We start from the raw sequence: 24,865 nt of genomic DNA on the forward strand, positions 1-24,865 counted from the left end.
AAAAAAAAAAAAAAAAAAAAATATCGAGAATAATTTTCAAGAATAATTTTTCTTAAACTTTCTCCAGATTTCCAACGGCGTATTTTATAAATTTATACTGAAAGCGTTCTCCAAGAAGCCTGCTATCGAATTCAGTTTCAATCGTTACGATTTTGGATATTGTTACATTCAGGAGAACGAATTAATTTCATACAAGACGGAGCTTACCGTGACAAATACCGAAGACGTATCATACGTGTGAGTTTTTCAGTAAAAAAAAAAAAAAAAAAAAAATTCTAATTTAGCTTTAATCGTTTTCCAATTGATTAACAAATTGCCGCATTCCGGAAATTTTTGAAACGAAAATTTTCATCATTGTTTCAATTAACGTAACGCAGACTCGAATGCAAGTACGAGAACAAACCCTACCTCTCCATCGATTTGAATTTCATGTCTGAAGCGTTGGCCGCCCATTCTAAGATCACCATACCGATCATTTTTCGACCGCTTAAGGAGATAAAGTACCACGAATGTTTGGTATTTGTGATCAACTCGTTTCACGAGAGGAAAGTAACGATTACAGGCGAGGGGATCACCTATAAAGTAAATTATTCCCGAATGAAAACTTTCGTGTAGGAAACGTGACAAATCTAGTTTCTCGAATGAAACGAAAGGTTAATTGACGAAAGTTGAGAAATAAAACATAATAGTTTCTAAGATTTATATTTCTCTATCCCGAAATGAAATGAAATAGATCTGAGAGTAATATAATCCACGGATCGATAAAAAAGAAAAAATGTAAAGAAATTTGTCAATAATTAGTTTGTTTCTTAACTTTTTTTATCGATAAATTTAATTTAACGTATTTAATTTTTTATTATCCTATAATTAGAATTATCTCCGATTGTTAAATCAATTAGGATTAATTAAGCAACTAAAATACGGATCCATTGGACGCAAAGATCAATAAAATTCTTCTATCGAGAAACTTGATTTTCTTGATTCTGAAAAAAAAACGAAACAAGACGCTAATTTTAATCTACGGTATTGCCAATTTCTAGATCTATTTAATGAATTCTCGGGACAAAATTATCGATCTTGGTAACATTCTTCCTATGAAAGTGGTGGTGAAGAAGATCCCGGTGGTGAACAAGGGCTTGGCATCGGTCAAAGTGAAATTCGGGGTGATGCACTATCTGGGTGGTTATGACGATTACTACGAAAACCTAGGTTATTGTCACTTGAAGCGGGATATCCCTATTCTAGCTAAAGCGTCCATCATGGAGACCAAGCGTTCCTGGACCATCGACAGTGTGTTGGACACCATAGAACCGAAACTTTACGAAGTTTTGAAGATCAAGCCGTCGACCAATGTTATTCTGAAACCGAATAAGAGTCTCAACGTGATGATCTTCTTCAAACCCACGGCCAGGGTAAGGCCGTTCTCGATTAAGATCGCTCTTCAAACGAATTCGAACATTATACCGTTGTTCTTGGTTCGTGGAAGCTGCACAGGAACGGAATTTCGCTTAAACAGGACCAGTATTTTCTTCGGAACGGTGATTCAGAATTGTATCGAAGAATCTAAGGTGATTCTGATGAACACCGGCGATCTGGGATCAAGGTTGGTGAATAAAATTCGCCCTCCTTTTTTTTTTATCCTCCATAATGGATACTTGATTTCGTTTTTTCTTTTTTTCATTTCTCCATCTTTCATAGTAATCATAGTAATTTTTGGATACGGATTATCGTTGATAAATAAATGTTAACGAACAAATAGATTCAAATGGAACGTAGAGAAATTGCCGAAGGATTTCCAAATCATCCCTATGTCCGGTTACTGCTCGGTCGACACGCATATCGTTTTCGTGGTGAAGTTCCAACCTTTCGAGCAGAAAAACATAATCGAGGGTGAGGTGAGTTCACGACCTGGTTTCGCTGCGTACGAATATGTCAAACAATCTCTTAATGAGATTCTCTGCACGCGTGTTCCACGCCCTTCTCTTTCTCCATCGTTTTAATTTTCGAGATTGCGTTAAATCTAAAAATCGTCCGATAATAATTCGATCCCTTCGATTATTTTTAACAATCCATTCTATTTAATCCGTTTCCTTGAATAAGAATTTATTTTTAACTTTTAACGAGTGGCAAAAGGAAAAAATTGATCTCGACTCGAACGATTCTCAACTTGTATAAAGAATAATAATACAAAGAAGAAGGTGTTTGATGGATGTTTCGCGAGGAAAATTGTTTCACAACTATTCTATCGATCAAACATTATTTCGAGAGAAATAATTCCGCGATTAGATTCCTTCGATTATTTTTATAACAATCCACTCTATTCGATCCATCTTTTTGAATAAGAATTTATTTTTAACTTTTAACGAGTGGCAAAAGGAAAAAATTGATCTCGACTCGAACGATTCTCAAAGAATAATAATATAAAGAAGAAGGTGTTTGATGGATGTTTCGCGAGGAAAATTGTTTCACAACTATACTATCGATCAAACATTATGTTTATATTATTTCGAGAGAAATGATTAAATAACTGTAACACGTCGAATCTTAAACGTACTATTGAAGAAGAATGTTACGTTATTCCTTTAAGTCTTTAATTTTAACGACGATTTTTATTTAATGACTCATTCTCAGTCGGCCTTCGCAATAAATTGTCATTTACGATGCTCGAACAATGCATTATATTTACGTGCAAATCTACACGTGCAAAGAAAGATTGTGGCAAACGCAATTCGCAACAACAAATTGACAAAGATTCTTTACGTGTATATGTATATTCCTACATTTCCTGGCCAGGCATTTCTAGAAATCGAAAAACACAAATCTCTGAGCATTAAAATATCAGGAGCGTGTTGCAAATTGCCAGATCCCACAGACACGATCAATTTCGAGTCGTTCGTACGGGAAAAGCAAACCCGATCCGTGATCATAATGAACGACTCGAACGCCCCCTGGAAACTGAAGATCGAAGTGACCGGCGATTATTTCTCCGCTGACCAATTCCTGCAAGTCCCTCCACTGCAAATGGCTCCTTGCGTCGTCACTTACGCGCCCCTCGTCATGAACACCGAGAAGACGCTGCACACGGTAAAAAGATAATTATAAAATAAATAAATTTGCGAGGCTGTTTAACGAAATTAAGAAAATTTGCAAAGCTACTCTTGGAAAAGTTTATCCTTTATCGTATCGAACACCACCAGGGATCATTGGCATTGAAATGTCCGGAGGAAAACGTGTATTTGATATACGCCCTTCGTGGAAGAAGCTTGCCTCCCCAGATTTTGGAGAATATTATTCGTCGGATCCCCGCTAAAACGAAATACACCGAACTTTTGCCTGTCTACAATTGGTTGGACAGACAGCAGCGATTTTATTGTAAGATCGAATTGCTGGAAGATTATGATCATGATGCTGATCATCATGATAAGCAAGAGGTTTGATTTTTGATTTTTGATATAGATAGGAAAAATATTTGAATATAAATCTCACTTATATATATATATTTTCCATGGACAGGTTCCTATATATAGTTTCGTAGGAAACGAGAAATTCGACGTTCCAGCGAACGGTCAACGAGACTATCACGCCGTGTTTCATTGCTACGAGAAGTGGAATTTTCATTTTAAGGTACTTGCTTTAATCTTTAATAATCGTAAAATATTATATTTCGAGATTTTTTTTTTTTTTGTTAAAATTTTTTGATATACAGATAACGTTTACCAACGACGAGCAAGAATATCAATTCTACGAGATAGAGTACGAGGTAACCGAACCGGAAGTGATGGAATCGATTAAATTGACAACAACGGTTCGATCCGAGATTTGTTACCCCTTGAAATTCGAAAATCCTTTGAACTATGTAATTAGACTTAATGCGCATTGTTTCAATCCATTTGTTATCGTCAAAGTACCAAGATTAATGCCGCCACAATCGTGCGTAAGTAATCGTTGTCTCGTTTTCCCTTCAAACTATATTAATGGAAAATAATGGAAATTGTATTAAATTTCTAGGAATATATTTCTATTTATTTTAATCCTCTGCTGCCGTGCGACGAGTCTGTCATTCTGAATATCAATTCCACTTATATGGGCCTGTTCCCGTACGAATTGCAATTGAAAGGCGTTTCAGCGCCTCCGGAGAATGTCACACGTGTTAACGCTTATTTGGGAAATATTACCGAGTTTACGCTCATTCTGAAAAATTTAACCAAAGAGTTTGCCCAATTTGTAATACAAGTACGCGAGATATCATCATAATTACGAATATAATTTTTGAAATAATTCTTAGATATCGAATGTAAGTCTCGTTGTTTCCTTTTACTTTTTTTTTTTTTTTTTTAGGTGGATAACAATTGTTTCACGTGTCCAGAAATTGTCGAGGTTAACGTAGAAGACGTGTATATGCTCAAGGTAATTTTCGAGCCGTACGACGTTGAAAATGTGTCCGCCACGTTGACAGCATCCTCGATCACTGCTGGAGAATTCATGTAAGAAGATGTAATTTACTCGTCAAACTTATTCCGAGGAGCGAGAAGAGAAACGATTCGAGGATATCGATATCAAAAATCAATTTTGAAAAATTAATCCTATTTCCCTATTTAACTTCAGATTTCCGTTGATCGGTTCGTGCTCCCTGCCAAAGCCAATGGGTCCTTACATAATCACTCGAACCTCTTTTGCTAGTATTTCTTTCAAAAATGTCTTCAGAAAAGCAAAGACCTTCAATTTTATCGTCGACGAGCCTGATAGTTTCACGGTGAGCACGTCATCGATCACTTTGAATTCAAAACAGGTAATTTTTAAATCGACTCTTTCGGGTTCTTTTTATCTAAAAATTAACGAATTGAAATGTTTCAATTCGATTCTCTATCTGGGATATAATATATATACATATATATATACTTTTCCAGAGTATCGTTGTTAATGTGAATATTAAGGAGACCGAGCAATACAAAGAAGAAAAATTTCAGGAAGAAAAGTATCCTGTTACTGGAAAATTAATAGTGTACTGCACTGATCCGGAATTTTCTCACATTAACTGGGTGTATTATTTGAGAGGAATATTCGAATGATGTACATTTTTCGTCCCAAAAATATTGTAATTATAAGCCGAATAAAAATTCTATATATATATATATATCCAAATAAATATGATATTACGAAGAATTCTGTGATTATATTTAGTAATAAAAACTTTGGTGAAAAGAATGCACACACCTTAACACACCTAAAAAAGATCGTTTCGCGTTAAGAAAGAAGACTTTGACCTTTATCAATTAGGATTGAGTAAATATTTAAAGAAAAAGGAAAAAAAAAATCACATCTTTCACTTTTTTCCTTATTCTAACCTTTCTCATTAATCATAATCATAAATAAATAAATATAAAAAAAGAGAAAAAAATTTTCTTTCGGTCATCTTCGCTCGCTGACATTTTCCCATCAACGTTTTCTTCTCTTCCATCTATCTTTTTTTTTTTTTCTTCATCAACGATGTATAAATATTGTAATAAAAAAAAGTAAAAAAAAAAAAAGAAAAAAGAAAGAAACACGCAGATTCACTATCTCATTCGATTTCCATCTACGAACAAACAATAACGCGTGCGTGATCGTCACGTAAGCCTGGCATTGGGTTTTTCTCGGCAGCCATCGAATTTCGACGCGCGATTCGCTCACCGAGACTGAGTGATTCATCAAGGCGAAGCGAGTGAATGAAATGTTCCGATTTCGTAAGAACTCGAGCTCCGTCTATCAACGTGTGTCGAGCTCGTTTCCCTCGATTCCTTCTCGAGGCGTTTGACCCACAGTTGACATGAATTCTTTTCGGATGGGAAACGAGTGAACCGTGTAAAATTCATCGAAACGTTCACGACGGATTTCCCAAATCCATAAAAAGCCAAGCTATTTATAAAATTTTATGATTCGTTTAACCTTTTAACTTTTAAAAATTAAACATCGAGCTTGATCCAAGTTTAACAATCTCTGGATATCCTCTACGATTTTCAACCGTACGTACTCTGTATTTCCTTTCGCGTTCTCTCTTAATCTTCTCTATCGAGAATCCGGACGAAGTTTTCCCAAGTTCTAACTAGAAAGATACACACAGGAATGAAATATATATATACAGAATGCTCGAAGATGGTATCGATCGATATGTATCTTATAAGATGTTTGGATGAAATTCAGAAGATGGAAGATAAGATTCGTTTATATTATATACGAATTAAAAAAAGAAATATTCAATTTTTTTTTCAACCGATAAAAAAATATTGAAACGGTTACCTTACTATACGATACATATATATATATATATATAAGACGTGTGAAATATAAACATATATTTTTTCGGCGAAATATTTTTAAGATGCACACGAATATAGAGATATATTTGTCCATTGTGTGATTCAGAGAATGGGATTTCCAACTCGAATCTAATTGGAAGTCCCCTCGTGGAATTCTGGGATTTTAACTAGTAGTTCAAGGTATATCATAATCGAAACAATGTTCACAACGGACTATTTATTGAAAATCATGCCATTTCCGCTACGTGCCCATTCCGGCTTGTCATTGCCGTGACGTAGGTGGAAATCTCGGGATCATTCAATGAAAAAAAGGATCTAACGATTATTTCACTTTCAATGGTAATGTTTCTTAGTTGCAATTTTTTATTGTCAATACGTGATCCGAAGGCTGTTTCTCATTTATCTATCCACCTGATCTTTAATTTAATTTTATTGAGAAATGAACAGAATCGCACGCGTTGAATTTTTTAATATATTCTCGTATTATAATATATTCTTCGTCCCAAGTTAAACCAGAGATATGCATTTTTTATTTCCATACGTTCCTTCTTTAAATTTGATGAACTGATACCTGAAATACTGACGATATTTTTTTCACGAATAAAATTAATTAACAATCGCTCGAATCGTGAATTATTCAATTTTTCTTCATTTTAACCGTCAATGAATGTAATTGTACATAATAACGCGACATGCGCCATTATTATTAAAAAAATTATTAAAAAAAAAGGATAATAATTTACCAAGAGGAGATAATCCGTTGCTCGTATCGCTCGTATCGTCTTTACAGTGAAAATTACACGTTTTCACGGTCCATCTGACGATAGGAATCTTGAGATCGGAATCGGAATCTTTCGGATGGAAGAGATGGAAAGATCATGCCGTTCTGAGATTATAGACACCTCGAAGATTTATTATTTTTTTTTTTTTTGCCTTTCGATATAATAATAATAATAATAATAATATAATCGGTTCTCTCTTCGGTAATTTGCATAGTTGCGGAAAAACGACGATCCATGTGACGATTCTTAGCTACTGTTGCTATTTTTATTTCTTCAAAAATGTCAAGAGAAGTTATCTTCATATTTTTTTTCAAAACTCAAGACCGAATCTTTTTTCTTCTTCTACAAAATTCAAAGATTAATCGATGATCGATAGGATAAAACGATGACTAATGTTTTCTTTTTCTTCTTCTTCTTCTTCTTCTTCTTTTGCTTCTTCTTCTTCTTCTTCTTTTGCTTCTTCTTCTTCTTCTTCTTCTTCTTCTTCTTCTTCTTCTTCTTCTTCTTCTTTTGCTCACGAATATTTTTAGAAACATTCTCTATGAGCAGTCGTTGAACTTGACCTTGAGATTTTCAGAGAATATAGAATAGAAAAAAATGAAAAAAAGAGTTCTCGATCGAAAGCAACGTGTGATAGATTGAATGATCTATAAATGAAAGATACGCGTGTCAGAAATTCGTAGGAGAATGATAAATCGTCCTAAAATGAGAACAATAAACTTTTTACGAAAGAGCTCGAGTTTTGGAAGCGTAATGCCGTCATTCTTTCGCAAAAAGATTTCGATATATCTGCTACTAGGACGTGTATCCTTGCCTTTAATATTTGTGATTACGTCAATACCATTTTGGGTTTTCGAGAGAAAGAGAGAGAGAGAGAGAGAGAGAAACTAGTTGTTGAAGATAAAAAACGAATTGATCGAACACGAATTTTTAGGTAGCGTAAAAAATAAAAAAGGATAAAGAAGAAGAGACATTTTTTTTAATTTCTTCCAATATAATTAATAACGACTATAAGAATAAAATTTAATGGATGTTGTCCATTAAAAAGATGAGAAAGAATTTAAAGCATTTTTAAAATCAACTCAGAATCACTTTTTCTTTCTCTGAATCTAACGATCGTGAAATTTCTTGACCTAATTATATCGATATGGATGGGGGTCAAGAGATTGCAAGAGACGTCATAATTGCAATCATCGCATCGCATCGTTCACAACAAAAATAAACGATTATCGCTCCGCGTCTGGATTTTCCTTCGTAATTTTCAATCTCTATTTTATCGTATTACGAATCTTCGTATCCTATTTTTACATAATATTTACGATCGTCGAAAAAGATCTTGCAAAGATTCTCAAATATTTTTTCCCATTCTTCACAGAGAAATACCGCTAATCAGAATTTTTTCCTCTATGTTAATGTAATTACGTCAACCGATCATTTACGCTTGCATCATTTACCGATCATAAAATTTTACAGAATTATCTAATAACCGATAACCGATGGAGAGAAACAAACAAATCTAGAATAATTCGTCTAGAATAATTTAATCTAGAATAATTTATCGATCATCTCGCAACAGATACTCCAACTTTTCTTGCCGCCAACAAACGGTTCTTGGAAACGGAACAATCCATTTCTTCGTTTCATCAATTCCGAAACTTCCAACCATTCATGTGCTTACTTACCAGTCGGATTGCAAAGTATTACTTGTCCAAGATGCCTTCGATAACCGGATGTTTGCTTCTATATCTCCTTTTTTTCCAAGCTTCCTACCTTCTCCTACGCAACTTACTCATAGATATTAATCGCTTCGTTGATCGATCGATGAAACCATCGAGTTAAAATTATAAATTGTTAAACGATATTTCGCTCCCCAATTGTCGATCTCGATCAATTTTTAGTCAATATTATATTTTCGCGTATTCGATTTATCTCCAGATAAATTTATTCCCTCCCCCTACTTTTATTTCCTACTAATTATTCGTATCTTCAATTTTTTATTATCCTTATTTCGAATTAACTTCCAGTCTCGAATCTGGTTACATAACTATATTATAATGTCAAACAATCTCCACGTTCTCGACTACTATCGACAGATGACACACACACACATAACTGCGCTCACAAGACAAATATGATATTCCTTATTATGTACATTGGAATATGATGACATTTATGCTCAATTACGAAACCGATTCTTCCAACGAACAATATACCGTAAATATACCGAAATATTTTTTTTATTATCCTTCGAAAGATGATCGATCTTAAATTACGAATCAAGAGCATCGAATAAAACGATACCATTCTCGGTCCATCCGATAATAATAAAATAAAATTTGGACCCTCCGAAACACTTCTCTTCCGAAACTAATTTATCTCTTAATCAATGACGAAATTCAATCAATTCTCTTCAAACAAATAATTCGTGAATCTTCTTCGATAATTTTGAAAAGTCGAACGATCGAGTCTGGGTCGAGGAAATCCATTGATTTAGCGATTGGAATTCCAATTCCAAGAGGAACAGTCCATCGCATGGAAAAATGCGAAACAATTCGAAGCGATTAGACCTTGACAGTGTCGGGTCCCCGGCGAAAGTTTTGTCCACCGCCTCGGAGATCACCGGTCGATCCGGTCTCTCGTACCCTCGTTTCGTGGAAAGCGTCGACGATTTTTGGAAGATCGGCATTTCGGGATCGGAAACGTGACCGTGGAAAGCTACGTTTCGCGTGGGAGAGGGGAGAAAAATCGACGGGGAACGATGATCCGCGATGAGTGACGATCAATTATTGACCGACGTAAAATCCACCGGTGCCTCGTATATAAGTTGTTGTCTCGTTCAACAGCTTCAGTCGTTCTTCACTCTTCGGCCACACCGATTATCGATCCGAGGCAGCGAGTTTTCGCGAGATAGATAGAAGATAAGTTCGTTTCGTGGATATTCGTGTAATATATATAATAAATATATATATATATATATTCTCGAATTGCGCACAGTGTGAGAAAAAATGCGGTATCTCGAGTGTTTCGTGGCGTTGATGGTACTATCGTGCCTCGCAAGTTCGTTCGCGGAACCTGGTGAGTCTGTTTCTTATTTTTGAATTGACTTCCGGTTGAAAGATGGATACCTAGGTGATGGTGACACCTTTGATTGATTTACCTTTCTATATTCTTTTCGATACGAAAAGAAATGTTAGAAACGAAATTAAGATCAATTTCTTCTCGCGGTGTGTCTTAATTTTTAACAGAGATTTTTATTTTTTTTTTTTTTTTCAATAACCTTGCTAGAATTGTTTCAAGCAAGTTGATTTCGTTTTTATTCACAGGTGTCCTCTTAGATCTGGCGAAGGATCATCAAAAGCGCGTGGCAAGTTTGCTGGACCCGCTAGGATTGTTCCACAAGAAGGATCAAAGCTCGAGCTCGTCGCACTCGTACGGGAACAACCTACAGCTAGGACCACTTTCCTTTTCGAGCAGCTTGGCCAGCTCTTCGGCCACGGCCGAAGGCAACGGTGCTACCTCCGTTGCCAAGGCGAATTCTCAAGCCTTCGGCCAAGGCTCCGCAAAAGCTGACGCCAGCGCAATAGCCAACGCTCAAGGTACTCAGACATTCACAAATATTACATTATCGGCGCGATATCGATTGTTATAACATTCTTCTGGACGATCCCCTCGAAAATATTCCGCGTGAAATATTTTTCTAACGATCGAATCTTTTAGATTGAAATTTTACAGAGAGAGAGAGAGAGAGAGAGAGAGAGAGAGAGAGAGAGAAATTATCAGTAATCGGATCTTTTCTTCGAATCGAATTTTCTTTGGACGTAAATCACATCGGTTCCACGTTACATTCCAGATTATTCAGATTCTAACATCGGTCACAACTACTACTACGTGCCGACAGACGTGCAACAATACGACGTCCCCGGTGGTTCTCAGTCGATCACGAATCCGAATGATGGTTATAACGCTGCGAATACCGTTGCGAGCGCCGCTGCAAATGCTAATGCAAACGCGAACTATAATGCGAACAGAGGTGCGAACTCGAACGTGAACGCCAACGCGAATTCGAACGCCGTTTCTTATACCGGTGCAACGCCGACCAATTATTATTCTCCCGGATACGATCTATCCGATACCGGTGCCAATGCAAATACGAATCTTAAAAGTAACAGTGCGAACAATGGCGCGGGAACGCTCGACGGCTATTACACGGCTCCTGAAAGTTTTCGAGGTAATGCAGCAGATGCGAGAGAGAATTCTATTAGCGGAGCGGGATCATCCGATAATTATTATGCTCCTGGAGGAGCGTGGAGCGATGGTGGTGCGATCGCGGATGCAAAGACGAATATTGTCGATGGTGTAACGAGTGGCTATAAACTTGGAATCACGAAAAGCAACGTGGGCCCGATCGACAATTCGAAATTGAACGGTGGAGTGGAATTACCAATTGGATATTATCCTTCGGGAACTCGAAGCAACGCGGTGACCGGTAGCAAGGTATAAATCATCGTCGTTTCACAAATCAAATCGATTTTCTAAAATAATTTCGATAATCCTCTCGTATCGAGATGGTGAAATAGAGGTTGAAATCCTTTTGCTCGAATTTCCTCCTCCTCGTCATCATTATCATTATCATCGAAGGGCTGAAATAATTGATAACGAGTTGCCTCCGGTTCGATTCACACAGATTCCTTATCGTCCTCACGACGATGAAGAAACCGTGGTAGTGATCGTAGATCCGCCACCGGTCCACAGGCCACCATTGGACAGGCCGCCATTCGGTAGGCCACCACCATTCGGTAATCCACCACCATTCGGTAAGCCATCACCACCATTCGGTAGGCCACCACCATTCGGTAGGCCATCATCATTCGGCAGGCCACCTTTCGAGAGATATCCACAACCTGATCACGGCCCTGAGACAATCAAAGTGATCGTGATCGAAGAGCCGGCATATCATAGCCAAGGTGAGCTGCCTCGAACGGATGTTGGATGCTGATTTGCACGTGTGACTAAAGAACGTTGTTTCACGTTGAAGAAGAAGATTGTATCGATCGCAATCGCTATGTCGCATCGATGATTTAGATATCTGTTGTTTGAATAATCGGCGGACGATGTGTAAAATGGGCACGATGATACATCACATTGATTGCACTTGCGAGAAATTATTCTTTGTCGTTTCAAGGAGAGGATTGTATTATTTCTTCGTGTAAATACATCGGAACGATACTAATATACTCGAGATATATGTACAACTTGTGTGAATTGTTATTAATCTAAACAGATCGAACAGGTTTCGTTCTCTTTTCAACATTGTGTACGTTTAACATTTAACACGAGAACCCATCATGATACTTAACCGTTGTGTAATTATTTTTCAACGGCACGTTTACGTAGATCTTGTTCCCAATAGCACAGATATATGTATTCAAGTCAACGGCATGTACATTTATTTTTTATATTATTATAAATTTTCCTTGGTATTCATAGATATTATTTTTTCAGCAGGAGCGAGTAATGGAAAGGGTCAATACGGTCAACCGATCGACTATCCGGTTGGAGGCTATCAGAATGGTTATGGAGGAGCTAACGCAAACGCCAATGCTAATGCCATCGCTATTGCAAACGCAAATGCCAAAGCAAACGCAGCAGCTAACGCAGGAGCTAATGCAGGAGCTAATTCCATCTCTGGTGCGAACGGCTACCCTGTTCAGGAATCGGGATACTATCCTGGAAATGCTCCAACCACTTCCATCGGAACGAACAATCCTTTCTTGACTGGATCTCAAGGAACCGGAGGGGCTAACGCAGGCGCTAACGCAGCCGCTAATGCAGGAGCCAACGCAGGTGCTCTTGGAAACGCGTATCCAGGAACATCAAGGCCAGGAAGTCAGAGTGCGGGTAGTTATCCAGGTGGCTCGTACACTGCTGGATCGGGCAATCCTTTCCTAACTGGTGGACAAGGTCAAGGAAATGCAGGTGCCAACGCTGCTGCCAATGCTGCTGCTAATGCTGGTGTTATCTCTCAAGGACAAATCGGAGCACAAAATCCTTTCCTCAATCCTGGATTCCAACCTACTGCAAGTCCTCACGGACTTGGAGAATACGTAATTAATAATGAAAAAACTGTTGGAAAACAGAATGGAGGTCGCCCCATTCCTACTACTTATCCTGGCCAAGGAAGCAAACCAGGAAGCTATGGAACGAACGTACCCACGATCGTTGGATCAGGAGCAAATGCAGGAGCCAATGCAGGAGCTATCGCCAATGCTAATGCTGGTGCGAATGCAGGTGGATACGGTCAGCCTGTTAAAGAAAGTCCTGTAATTATTCCTGCTAATCCAAGTACAAATTATGAGGGCGGAGCTGGATCAGGTACCGTATTCGAAAATACGGGAAGCGCATTTGGAAATTCTGGATCCGGTAGCAATGGCTATGGTGTTCCTACAAAGGGTGTTCCTACTTATCAAACTGGATTAGTTTCTGGTGGAGCAAATGCTGGAGCGAATGCAGGAGTAAATGCTGGAGGATCTGGTGACTATGGTGTACCAACAAAAGGTGCTCCAGTCTTTGGAACGTCTGGACCAGCTTTTGGAACTGGTGGAGCAAATGCTGGAGCGAATGCTGGAGCGAATGCTGGAGCAAATGCTGGAGGTAGCGGATCTGGTGGTTATGTTGTACCTATAAAAGGTGCTCCAGTCTTTGGAACGTCTGGACCAGCTTTTGGAACTGGTGGAGCAAATGCTGGAGCGAATGCTGGAGCAAATGCTGGAGGTAGCGGACCTGCTGGTTATGGTGTACCTACAAAAGATGCTCCAGTCTTTGGAACGTCTGGACCAGCTTTTGGAACTAGTGGAGCAAATGCTGGAGCGAATGCAGGAGTAAACGCTGAAGGTAGCGGATCTGGTGGCTATGGTGTACCAATAAAAGGTGCTCCAGTCTTTGGAACGTCTGGACCAGCTTTTGGAACTGGAGGAGCAAATACTGGAGCGAATGCAGGAGCAAATGCTGGAGGTAGCGGACCTGGTGGTTATGGTGTACCTACAAAAGGTGCTCCAGTCTTTGGAACGTCTGGACCAGCTTTTGGAACTGGAGGAGCAAATGCTGGAGCAAATGCTGGAGCGAATGCTGGAGCAAATGCTGGAGATAGCGGACCTGGTGGTTATGTTGTACCTATAAAAGGTGCTCCAGTCTTTGGAACGTCTGGACCAGCTTTTGGAACTGGAGGAGCAAATGCTGGAGCGAATGCAGGAATAAACGCTGGAGGTAGCGGATCTGGTGGCTATGGTGTACCAACAAAAGGTGCTCCAGTCTTTGGAACGTCTGGACCAGCTTTTGGAACTGGAGGCGCAAATGCTGGAGCAAATGCTGGAGCAAATGCTGGAGCAAATGCTGGAGGCAGTGGATCTGGTGGTTATGGTGTACCAACAAAAGGAGCTCCAGTCTTTGGAACGTCTGGACCAGCTTTTGGAACTGGAGGAGCAAATGCTGGAGCAAATGCTGGAGCAAATGCTGGAGGTACTGGATCTGGTGGTTATGGTGTACCAACAAAAGGAGCTCCAGTCTTTGGAACATCTGGACCAGCTTTTGGAACTGGTGGAGCAAATGCTGGAAGCAAAGCTACTGCTATAGCAAATGCTGGAGCAAATGCTGGATCTGGATCTGGATCCGATGGTTTTAATATTGGACCATCTAAAGGTGGAGCAGATTTTGGAACATCTGGACCAGGTTTTGGTACTGGTGGATCAGGAATCGCTGGTGCAAATGCCAAAGCTGATGCTGTTGCAAATGTTGGAAGCAGTGGATCTGGTAATGGTGGTTACGACGGCTTCGTATTTGGAGATGCATCCGCCAGTGCTAGTGCCAAGGCTCAGGCTTCCGCTTCTGCTGGATCAAATGGATCAGGAAGTACGTTTATATATTTATAATTAAGCTAATCTTGTTGCTTTCGCTTCGAATCTCATCCAATTTGAGCTGCAATTGCTACAAATGTATTTAATAACTTATCGAAAAGCATCCATTGCTTTTATAATTGGCAAGAAATCAATTGCCATTTACATGCAGGAAAAAGCTTAAATCTCACATATTCTAAAAGCAACAAGTGTCTAATTCCGTTTCATCGCATATTTCTTTCATCCCATGTAACTTGTTCATTCATTATCTGCTATTGCTTTCATAGGCGACAGTGTGTTATCCATGGCCGATGCAATCCAATTAGGTGTGGTCCTAATTAAATGATTTCGTCTCCATTCCTCAGGCTCAAACGCGATTGCAAACGCGAATTCGAACTCGTTCAGAGGATTTTCTGGTAGCAATGCGTCCGCCAAATCGTCCGCCAAGTCGTCAGGTTTTGGAAATGGATCGGCCAATGCGAATGCACAAGCATCCAGCAAAGCGTCTTCGGGATCCGGCAACAGTTTCGCCTCCAGCTCTGCATCCGCCAACGTGGACACGAGGGGTTTGCTCGTCTTCAGGGATTAATCGTCCAAACATCCGGATATACTCGTTATTTAATTAATTTTGCTCTCTCGAATTATTTAATCGTGGAAATGTTACGAACGCCATGGACCGTGCCATCACTCTAAACTCGATTTTTAGGATACCCTACCGATTAGCTTGTAGGATCTGAAACACGTCAATGGAATTAAGAGTCAAAGCTACATCGATTTAAAACGATTATCGACGCGAACATCGATCGACGCAACGCGATTACCCATGCTGGATCATGGCAATGTAATATCGAAATTCGTAATTACTTTACAACTCGATGTGTTGATATGTAACTAATTTTATTGCGCTTTATCTTTAAAAATGATAATTAATAATTTATCGTGAATGAATAACGAATGAAATTTTATCGGAGTCGAGCATTCGAAAAATAAATTTATTATCATTTGTGATAATATTCTTGCCAATACACGAAGCGTAGCAAGCATTCTCCGTTTGAGAAAATCCTCCGAAATCCTTTTTTTGTCTTTTTTTCCAACGTTAATATCGGATATTAAACTTATCTTCGTTAATTTGTTCACTTTGTCGAAGCGTCAACCCATTTAAAAATTTTTCAAAATGACTTCCATCGTGTTTTATCGTATAAGTGGATAATACTCGATATATGATTAGCGTTTTTTCCGATTTTATAATAGATATTTAAGATTGAACGTTATCTTAGTTCTATAAAACGATGTAGCATGTAATTAAAAAACTTCGTACGTAATTACGTTAAAATTATATTTAACGTAACGAGCGTAGCTATTTTAATCTTAAATCGTGATAGTAATACGAACGAGATAATGTTTTTTTTTCTATCTTTATACATAGCATCCAATCAAATATCGAATTTGCGATATAGTATTTTAATTATCGACTAATAAAAAAGGCATTTTTATATTAATTTATAAACGAATACGAATAAATGCGAAGGCGTATGATCTTCGTACGACTTCTATCCGCAATAAATTCAATTACACTTATTTCTCTTTCAAAACAATTCAATTCTTCTCCAAACTTTTTCCATATAAACAATAATTTACGTACGAGTAATTAGTTGTTGTAAATGTAAAGAACCGGATATCATGTCGTACAAACACAGTCGAAGAAACGAAGTAAAATATCAAAAATATGTCGGTATATTTGTCTCCTATTATTGATATCTGTGCACGCGAATTCTCATAATTTGCGCGTAATTACCGACAATTGTTTTTTAAATTAAGTATCATTTATTTTACGACTTCCACGGAGTTTCCATCTATTATTCTAGCTTATCATACTTCACGCTCTTACGCAATATAAATATTATTGAATATTTATTTTTATTTCCGTCATTAAAGCGTATAAGAACTCATATAAAATTTTAAATTCTCTCTTTTCTTTTTCTTTTTCTTTTTCTTTTTTATATATATCGGCGGATATCTTTGACCTTAGTTCATTAAAAAACTATTAGATAAGCGTAACTGGAATCGTTAAGTGACAGAATTACAAAATCTTCCGTTTAATTTATTTTAATCCATTTTTAAATACACGCCTTTTATTAAGTAAACCATTTACTCATCAAATTTGTTGAGATTCTTACGTAAAACGAGTTGCATATTTTACTTTTCTTATCAATTCGTGTAATACGATAATTTTTACAAATTTCTCTTAAGAAACTATATTGGTCGATGTGCAAATACGCTTGTTTCGTGGTTCATAATGCTTATGAAACATTGACAAACGGCAACATTGAACGACGATCATAAATAACTATTATTGGTGACTCTGTCACTTTTTCATTTTCCCATTACACTTTCCGCCATCATGTTCATTATATATCGAACGCGCAGGCATAATTTGCGTCTGATATAATCTTTACGTGGAAATCCTCAACGACGACGACACGTGGCAATGACATTCTTAAAGATCTAAGACTAACTTTGATCGAAACAAATTTTTTAAAAATCGAAAAAAATTCCTGTCTATTTATTTATATATATATTTCACATTTCTTTAAGAAAAATGTGACCTGGAACTATTTACTTGTTCTTTTTTTTTTTTTTTTACCTTCCATTAATTGCTTTTGCTTTAAATAATTTTCCTCGATTTTTCACCGTGAAAGAAAAGTTCTTTAGAAGAACTCCATTGTTCCGCTAATTCGGTCCCTTGATTTTATTGATCTTTAATTACTTTCCTAAAATTCCAGGTAGGGTTGCCAGGTCAAAGATTTTACCGTTACTTACTTGGCTGAAACTTTCAATTTCTCAAAAGCATCCCCAATAATGGCAAGAAAATTCCTTTAAAAGGAAAGCTTCGAAATTCGGATGCGTTCAGTTCTGGTATAAATCTTGGGTGTGAACGAAGTTATTTTCCTGCTATTTCTTATATCCGTCGCTGCAACGATGGATATCGATTCTTCGTCCTTCGAAAATGAAATTTCTTCGTTGAAAAGTGAGTGTTTTTTTTATATCTTTCATATTCGTGAATTAAAATTGAATAATTAAAATTTCACGTTCAACGATATTCATACAACCTCTTCTATCTGTTCAATTAACGTGCCTAAAAGTATTTAGAGATTTATTTATCGTATGTAGTTTATCTATCATATAAATATAATGTAAAAAGAATTTAATATATATTTTCAGAGAGTGAGATTAAGGAGATGAACGATGAAAGAGGAATTACGAGGTAAATGATATTTCTTTCTTAAAGAGTTCGACTATTCTTAATTGAAATATTTTTCTTTTTCTTTTTCTTTTTTTTTTTCGTTGGAAAGAAAAATTGAGAAACAATCGATATCTTAATCGCTTACCAGGAATTTTTTCCAGTTTCGAAGCGAGGGCAAGAAGAAAGCTCAAGAGAAAAGATTAGTAACTTCTTAGTCTCATCCATCATCTACGTCCACAAAGGTTCACGGGATCGAACACGAAGGTCAATTCGTACAAATTGCCCTTTGAAGACAGCATGCCTCACTTGTACACAGATTATTGACAAAATGTTCGTTCTAGAAATTAAATGTATTAATATTTCTGTAAATTATATTCTTCGAATAAGTTTTCTATGAATATGGTTTTGTTAAGTATCGTAGAAAAATAATATTTAGTAAAGCACGATTACATAATTTATTTAATTAATAATGTTAAGATGTAAGATAAAAATTGTAATTACTATTCTAGATTTATTTTATGGAGAGATACAAGACTGAATTTAACGTAAGACTGATTATTCCTTATAATTCGACGCGAATTCGTTATTTATTTAGAAATATATGAAACCTTCTTTTCTCTATTAATTTTATTTTATTATTTTTCCCCTGTCACTCTTTCACTCTCGTAAGCAATAAATTTACACACATCGATGCAATAAAAATAAGATTATTCTAGGAAAAAAAGAAATTTCGAATGGAAGAATCGATTAATTATTTAAACGACAGATTTAATATCGAGAATTCCCAATGATCGTTGAATAAAACATGATCGTAAGAAAATATTAACTTACATCTTTCGATATTCCTCTCTTTATCTCTCTTTTTTGAATTCTTTTCTTTTCTTTTTTTTCTTTTTTTTTTTTTTTTTTTTTTTGCCTTTTTCATCGCATGATTCTCCGAAGCTGATTAGCGGCCGACACTTTCCTGAGATCCACTTTCGTTCGTCCCTGGAGAGTAAGGTCGTCCACTCGTTAAAAGCCAATGACGAGCATGGACAGTGATCTCTAGAAATGATGGAATATTATGGAATATATGATGGATATTATTATTATGTCTTCGTTGGATTTCGGCGGTGAAGGGTTCCTCGTATAAAAGCATCGCGCTCGCAACGAATTCCTACGATTATTTTTCTACGCTTCTCTTCGCGCGAATCACTCGAATCCAGGTTTGACCCTCGTCGAAATGACGACGCGTATCCTCTCGTTGTTCGTGTTGTGCACGATGATCTGCCAGATCTGTCTCGCGAAACCAGCCCAAGTGTTACAGAGCCAGGAGTCGTTGAGCCCTGTAAAAGAAGCGACATCCGAAGTTGTTGGTCAGTTCACTTAAAGAAAGAATATTTGCTCTTTTTTTTCTTTTTGTAATTTTTTTGGAGTAGGAGAGTTTTACATTTTTTTTTATATTATAAGAGACTCTTATCATTAATGAACGATGAAATGTCGCATGGTCAAATAATCGTGGATTGATTTATACAGATTTTTATGTTGGCACAGGTAACAAGAGGGATCAACGATCGCCACAGTTTGGATTCCTCAACGAAGAATTCTCGAATCCGATACTATCGCGACCAGGTTTTCCAGAGCCTATAGTTTATCCAGCACAGGCTAGTGAATCGGAATCTTTCGCGGAATCTTCCGCAGAATCCATCAGCACGAATGGAGGTCTTTCCATAGAGGAAAGTCAAGCGAATGCGCAGAGTGCTAGTTTTAATTTCGGCCCGTACTCTGCGTCTTTCAACGTTGCCGAATCTTCCTCGGGAAGCCAAAGCTTTTAACACGTCCAACGTAATTATTTATCTTTTTTCTGTTTTCCTTTCTTTCTTTCTTTCTTTTTTTTCTTTTTCAATCTACTCTATCTCTATCTTTGCGCATGAATTTTTAAACGAACAATAACAATTCCCCTCTCGATTTACATTCTTATATCATATTTCTTCGTCTCAACAACATCCGCTTGTTTATTAATATTATATCATATATTAAATATTCCTACAGTGTATACTTGTTACCTTGAAACCAAAACAGAATCCAAACGTTCCTCCCTACTACGTCGCTTCAGTGAGAACGCAGTTTAAAATGCGTCGTCAATTTTAATCGTATCAACTTTCCTCGAAATCCCATACACCAAAGCCCCCGCCACACAATCTTCTTCGCTATTTTATCCACACGAACGTTCCTCTCTCAGACATCGTGCTTTACTAGAGAATGCGCATGGTGCGTCGTTAATTCCAATCAATTGCACGCTTTCTTTGAAATCCCATATACCAAAAACTCTATCTTTTTCTTCTTGTACAACTACAACTAAGTACGCAAAATCCAAATTTTGCTTTAACTGAATCGCCTCCAAAATACCATCGCTTTCATAATATCAAATCCTTTATTTTTTTCTATCTTTCTGATATCGCCTCAACGAGAATGTAAAATGATCAATTTCGATTAATTTTCCTCAAATATTCTAAATCATTGTTCATGATTTTATTTATCTACATCGTTTCAATGAGAATTCAGTTTAAGACGGTGCTCGATCAATTCCAATCAATTTTTCTCAAAATCTCATTCACCAAATCCTAGTTCACGATTTTTTTTCACCGTTCTATCTACACGAAACCCAGATATTCTTTTGACATCGCTTCAATGAGAACGCAGTTTAAAACGTGAAACAATCAATTTTGATCAATTTTTATTCGAACATTCGAAATCGTGGTTCACGTTCCATTTCCATCGTTTCAATGAGAACGCAACTTAAGAAATATACTTTACTCATTTCCAATAAATTTTTCTCAAAATCTCATACACCAAATCCTAGTTCACGATTTTTTTCACCGTTTCTTCATCCACGCGAAACTCAAATTTTCCTCTAACATCGCTTCAATGAGAACGTAGCTTAAGACGCACACGGTCGATTTCAATTTTTCTCGAACATCCCAATCCCAAGTTCACGATTTTCTTTTCACATCTTTTCACGTTCCATCCACACGAAACCCAGATTCTTTTCGGATCACATCGCTTCAATGAGAACGCAGCCTAAGATGCACGCGGCGCCCGATCAATTCCAATCCCAACTTTCCTCGAAATCTCGCACACGCCAAGGCCCAAGCGTGTGCGCGATCCTCTCCACCGAGTTCGAGACACGTGTAACAAGCAGGCACCGTTCGACACGCTCCCGTCCCGTGTCCCATAACCGAGAATATTAATTGACTTCTCGAGCGCGCGTGCAACCGCGGCACGCGCGTCGCAGCTCAACGAGCGCATCATCGTCATCATCATCGTCGTCATCATCATCATCATCATCATCATCATCATCATCGCCACCACGGGCCGTGCGCACCGCCCGAGACGAATCGATCTTCCACGCGAATCGATCTCTTCCTGCAATTCCTTCAGGCCCACATACCTACGCGTACGCTTCTGTTTACGAGCGTGGAATTCACGCCGTTGACTAATCGCCCCTCCCCCATCCCTCGATCGCGTGCTAAACGCGTCCTAATCGAGCAGCCTATTGTGCTATCCGATCCCTGGAAACGCGATTCAACTCGTGGGGACGGGAGTCAATTGGTCAACACCGGACAGATAAATCGCGATACCATTTCCATCGTGATTCGACAATAGAAATTACGTTTGGCTGGCCGTGAATGTTGAGCGTGGTTAGCGAGAAATTCGTTCTCCTTCGGTAAACACGGAATATAGAATGGAGCAGAGGAAGAGAATTCTTTCTCTTTTCTTCTGCACCTCTTGCGTAAAACTTCCTCTCGACGTTAAGGAGATTTGGTCAGGTTGAACTATTTGGTTTTTTAGTTGGTTTTTAGTTAGTCGTTCGATAGGATTGGTTGGAGAACGAGAACGATCATTGGACACGCGATCCCAAGAATAGAAAATGGTAGAGAAACGACGAAATGATGAACGTGGAAGGAAGGAAGGAAGAATGTCCCGTTCGAAGATATTCGAGGCAATCTCGCGGTTATGGCTCGCGTGCAACGATAGGAAGTCGTAAAGCGTCCGAATACACGCTCGATACACGTTTCATTGGTCGGAAGGATCTCGAGACATCTCTTTTTCTCTCTCTCTCTCTCTCTCTCTCTCCGGTTCCCTCGAGAAATGCGTGCGTAACGCGTGTCGGGTTAACGAACTTTGCCGATTATAGAAATTTACATGATTTTACGATACATTCGCTCAAACGACGGAATCGTCTCCGCGTAGATCGAGCTCATGTTATATTATTTCCTCTCTGGATATTATTATATTCTCTCGCATCGTCGCGCAAATTTTACAACACCGTGGTATTACGTGTAAGAGCATAGACGGATGAAAGAAGAAGAGAAGAAGAAGAAAGAAAGAAAGAAAGAAAGAAAGAAAGAAAGAAGAAAGAAAGAAAGAAAGAAAGAAGAAAGAAAGAAAGAAAGAAAGAAAGAAAGAAGAAGGCGATTGTCGATCGAACGCAGGGGAGAGGAGACTTTCTCCGGAGGAGATTTCTCGATCGTTCACCCGGTGTAAGAAAAAAAATAAAAAATAAAAGAAACGAGAAAAAGGCAAGGGCCAGGTTCGCGGGGATGCGACGTTGGGACGAAGGGAGGCAAAGAGAAGGCCACGAAGGCCTCCCTTTCGTGAGCGCGGAGGGAGAGGGAGAGTTCACGAAGGTTAACGAACCCGCGCGAATTAAAAGGAGGAAAGGAAAGGAAGAAAGCGCGTGACGTAATCGCGCCTCGTACTCTTTTCCACCTCTGCCCATGCGGCACAGGAACGGAAACAAAACGATCTCTCCGATCTCTCTAAACGAGGACTAAGGGTGAAGAAACATGCGTGGAACATCTGTCCGCACACAGTTTTCGGGAGTATTGGAGAGTATTCGAGAGATGGAGAGACACGATCATTTCGTATCGTGCGTGTCAACTTTTGTGCGGCGACTGCCTTTCGAGGAGTGGACGTTCGTTCGTTCCCTTCTCTCTTCTACTTCCCTCTCCCCTCCCCCCTCTCCCTCTCCAACACTCCCCGCCCCTCCTCTCCTAACACTTGGCCCTTGGACCGCGACAAAAGCAGAGGCTTGCCTACGCGTTGATTATTCAAATGTGTGTGGGACCTGTGCGAAAAGGAACGTCGTAAAACCGTGCGCGGCGCTGCCTGCATTGTCCCATTGAGCCGCAGCTCCTTTTGGTACGTGTGAAAAAGAATGGACAAAGGGAAAATGAATCTTCTTGGTTCTCAGGCGATCGGCAGACGGCCAGACAGACGGATTAACTCGTTTTAAAGGGATCCGAGGGATACGCCATGTTGCCGGCCGCTGCGTCGCAACGCAGGGGCGAGCACGTTGCGCCTCGCCTTCAACCACCGATCGGACCGGTCTCTTTTCGTTTCGAAAACGCGCCTACACTCCCGATGCTTCGTTTTAAAATCCAGCTTCCAGTGCGTTTCTTTCTCCCTTTTTTTCTTCTTTGAGCTTAAGATGTGAAACGGGAGGAAAGGAGAATCCTTCGCTTCTTCTTCGTGGCCACGACGATCCCCTCTTTCGAAAAATAAACATCTCGTCATCTCGTTAGATTATGTTACCAATTGCTATTCCATCTATCTCTTCTCGTAACGGGAAGAGGGGGCAGAAAGTTGCGCGATGGAAGAAACGAATCACCTTTACGGGATGTTGCAGTTATTAAACGATAGATAAACGAACGAGGCGAATCGTGGTAAACGAGGATTGATTATACGGCCGACAACCGCGTCATGAATTGTTAAAATCGTATCAATCACCCGGACGCGTACATTATCATCGGCGCTCCGACGGGGCCAATAAATTCTCGTATGTAAATCACCTCGCAGTCTCCCTTTCAAGGGTCATTCTGCACACGGGTTAAAGGTCACAAGTGGTTCCACACGCAAGCTTATTCATGCGTACTGTATAAGCTTAAGACCGGGAGAAATGCTGATCTTAGATTGCGCATCATCCGAATCCTGTTATTCCTCGTTGTCGATTCCTTCCAGGGTCTGGATAACACGTTTTTCGAAATCGCTCTATCATTTCCCTTTCCTTCTTCCTTTAAACAAAGGAAGGGATCGCAGCAGAATAAACTCAAGCGAGGGCAAATTTTTTAAATTATCCAAGAAGGAATGGAATCATAATGGAAAGAAGGAAGAACGAATCTTCCTTGGTTCCTTAAATTTTTCAAATTTTCTTATTTTGTTCACAGATCACTTCACCCTCCCCTCCCCTCGGCCGCGAACGGATCGCCTTCAATCCGTCTAATACAAGATGGCGTCGATCGTCTATCCGCACCGTTGTTTACAAACATTCTACATTCATTATAGATAAATAGAGGCGAGCAGCCTGGCCGAAAAATGGGCGAACCACCCTCGTGGAGATTTCCTGAGGGCCCAGAGTTCCCTTTGTCCGTACGCCAGATGTTCCCGCGAATAAAACCGATAAAATATCGCGATGCGGTCCTCTCGTCGGCGGAGGGACGAGGAAGGCCGGTGCAAGGAAGCGGAGAGAGAGGAGGACCGGGGATTAAACGGCACAAAGGGAGGCGAAGAAGGAGGAAGAGGAGGCTCTGTAACAAAAAACAAAAAAAAGAAAAAAAAAAAAGATGCGAACGCTGAAAATCGGGATCCGTGCAGGGAGGCGTGCAATGACCG

General features: G+C 38.9%; 3 protein-coding genes and 1 long non-coding RNA gene across 10 annotated transcripts in view; 3 read left to right on the plus strand and 1 right to left on the minus strand.

Annotated features, from left to right (window-relative positions):
• LOC122713356 (hydrocephalus-inducing protein-like) overlaps positions 1-5,069 on the plus strand; it is a 14,431-nt gene extending 9,362 nt beyond the window's left edge. Inside the window, exons 25-36 of the mRNA XM_043933720.1 lie at positions 68-237; positions 378-582; positions 1,041-1,603; positions 1,760-1,895; positions 2,794-3,084; positions 3,198-3,411; positions 3,512-3,624; positions 3,707-3,934; positions 4,009-4,233; positions 4,339-4,484; positions 4,606-4,789; positions 4,908-5,069. Coding sequence (XP_043789655.1) covers positions 68-237; positions 378-582; positions 1,041-1,603; positions 1,760-1,895; positions 2,794-3,084; positions 3,198-3,411; positions 3,512-3,624; positions 3,707-3,934; positions 4,009-4,233; positions 4,339-4,484; positions 4,606-4,789; positions 4,908-5,069 — 2,637 coding nt within the window. The remainder of the gene's footprint in view (positions 1-67; positions 238-377; positions 583-1,040; positions 1,604-1,759; positions 1,896-2,793; positions 3,085-3,197; positions 3,412-3,511; positions 3,625-3,706; positions 3,935-4,008; positions 4,234-4,338; positions 4,485-4,605; positions 4,790-4,907) is intronic.
• A 4,863-nt stretch (positions 5,070-9,932) lies between these two features.
• LOC122713365 (fibroin heavy chain-like) lies at positions 9,933-16,545 on the plus strand. 6 transcript variants are annotated; one of them, XM_043933732.1, is made up of 7 exons: positions 9,933-10,153; positions 10,402-10,674; positions 10,929-11,572; positions 11,763-12,042; positions 12,581-13,633; positions 13,766-14,983; positions 15,333-16,545. In XM_043933732.1, exons 1-7 carry the CDS (start codon positions 10,084-10,086, stop codon positions 15,554-15,556), a joined length of 3,762 nt encoding a protein of 1,253 aa, XP_043789667.1. In that variant the 5' UTR covers positions 9,933-10,083; the 3' UTR covers positions 15,557-16,545. The 6 variants fall into 6 exon arrangements, with proteins under 6 accessions (XP_043789667.1, XP_043789665.1, XP_043789666.1 ...); XM_043933730.1 differs by having other exon boundaries at positions 12,581-14,983; XM_043933731.1 differs by having other exon boundaries at positions 12,584-14,983.
• Positions 16,546-16,684: 139 nt separating this feature from the next.
• The window catches only part of LOC122713374, a 32,158-nt gene continuing 23,977 nt past the window's right edge, over positions 16,685-24,865 (minus strand). Inside the window, exons 1-4 of one of the 2 annotated variants that reach the window (XR_006346482.1) lie at positions 20,257-20,377; positions 19,043-19,536; positions 18,357-18,548; positions 16,685-18,103 (exon numbers count right to left, since the gene is read on the minus strand). This is a non-coding gene — a long non-coding RNA (uncharacterized LOC122713374). Of the gene's footprint in view, positions 18,104-18,356; positions 18,549-19,042; positions 19,537-20,256; positions 20,378-24,865 lie in introns of those variants that run through there. The other variant, XR_006346483.1, reaches the window with a different exon arrangement.
• Positions 19,422-20,270, plus strand: LOC122713369. The gene is made up of 2 exons (XM_043933746.1): positions 19,422-19,566; positions 19,745-20,270. Exons 1-2 carry the CDS (start codon positions 19,434-19,436, stop codon positions 20,023-20,025), a joined length of 414 nt encoding a protein of 137 aa, XP_043789681.1. The 5' UTR covers positions 19,422-19,433; the 3' UTR covers positions 20,026-20,270.

The sequence above is a fragment of the Apis laboriosa genome, unplaced genomic scaffold, assembly GCF_014066325.1.
Source record: "Apis laboriosa isolate Shangri-la unplaced genomic scaffold, ASM1406632v1 scaffold23_cov150, whole genome shotgun sequence".
Lineage (NCBI taxonomy): Eukaryota > Metazoa > Arthropoda > Insecta > Hymenoptera > Apidae > Apis > Apis laboriosa.

Coding starts and splice junctions, on each gene's coding strand:
- LOC122713369 (XM_043933746.1), top strand. CDS start 19,434: ATGACGACGCGTATCCTCTCGTTGTTCGTGTTGTGCACGATGATCTGC. Junction 19,567..19,744: donor AGCGACATCCGAAGTTGTTG/GTCAGTTCACTT, acceptor ATGTTGGCACAG/GTAACAAGAGGGATCAACGA.
- LOC122713365 (XM_043933730.1), top strand. CDS start 10,084: ATGCGGTATCTCGAGTGTTTCGTGGCGTTGATGGTACTATCGTGCCTC. Junction 10,154..10,401: donor AAGTTCGTTCGCGGAACCTG/GTGAGTCTGTTT, acceptor TTTTATTCACAG/GTGTCCTCTTAGATCTGGCG. Junction 12,043..12,580: donor GCCGGCATATCATAGCCAAG/GTGAGCTGCCTC, acceptor TTATTTTTTCAG/CAGGAGCGAGTAATGGAAAG.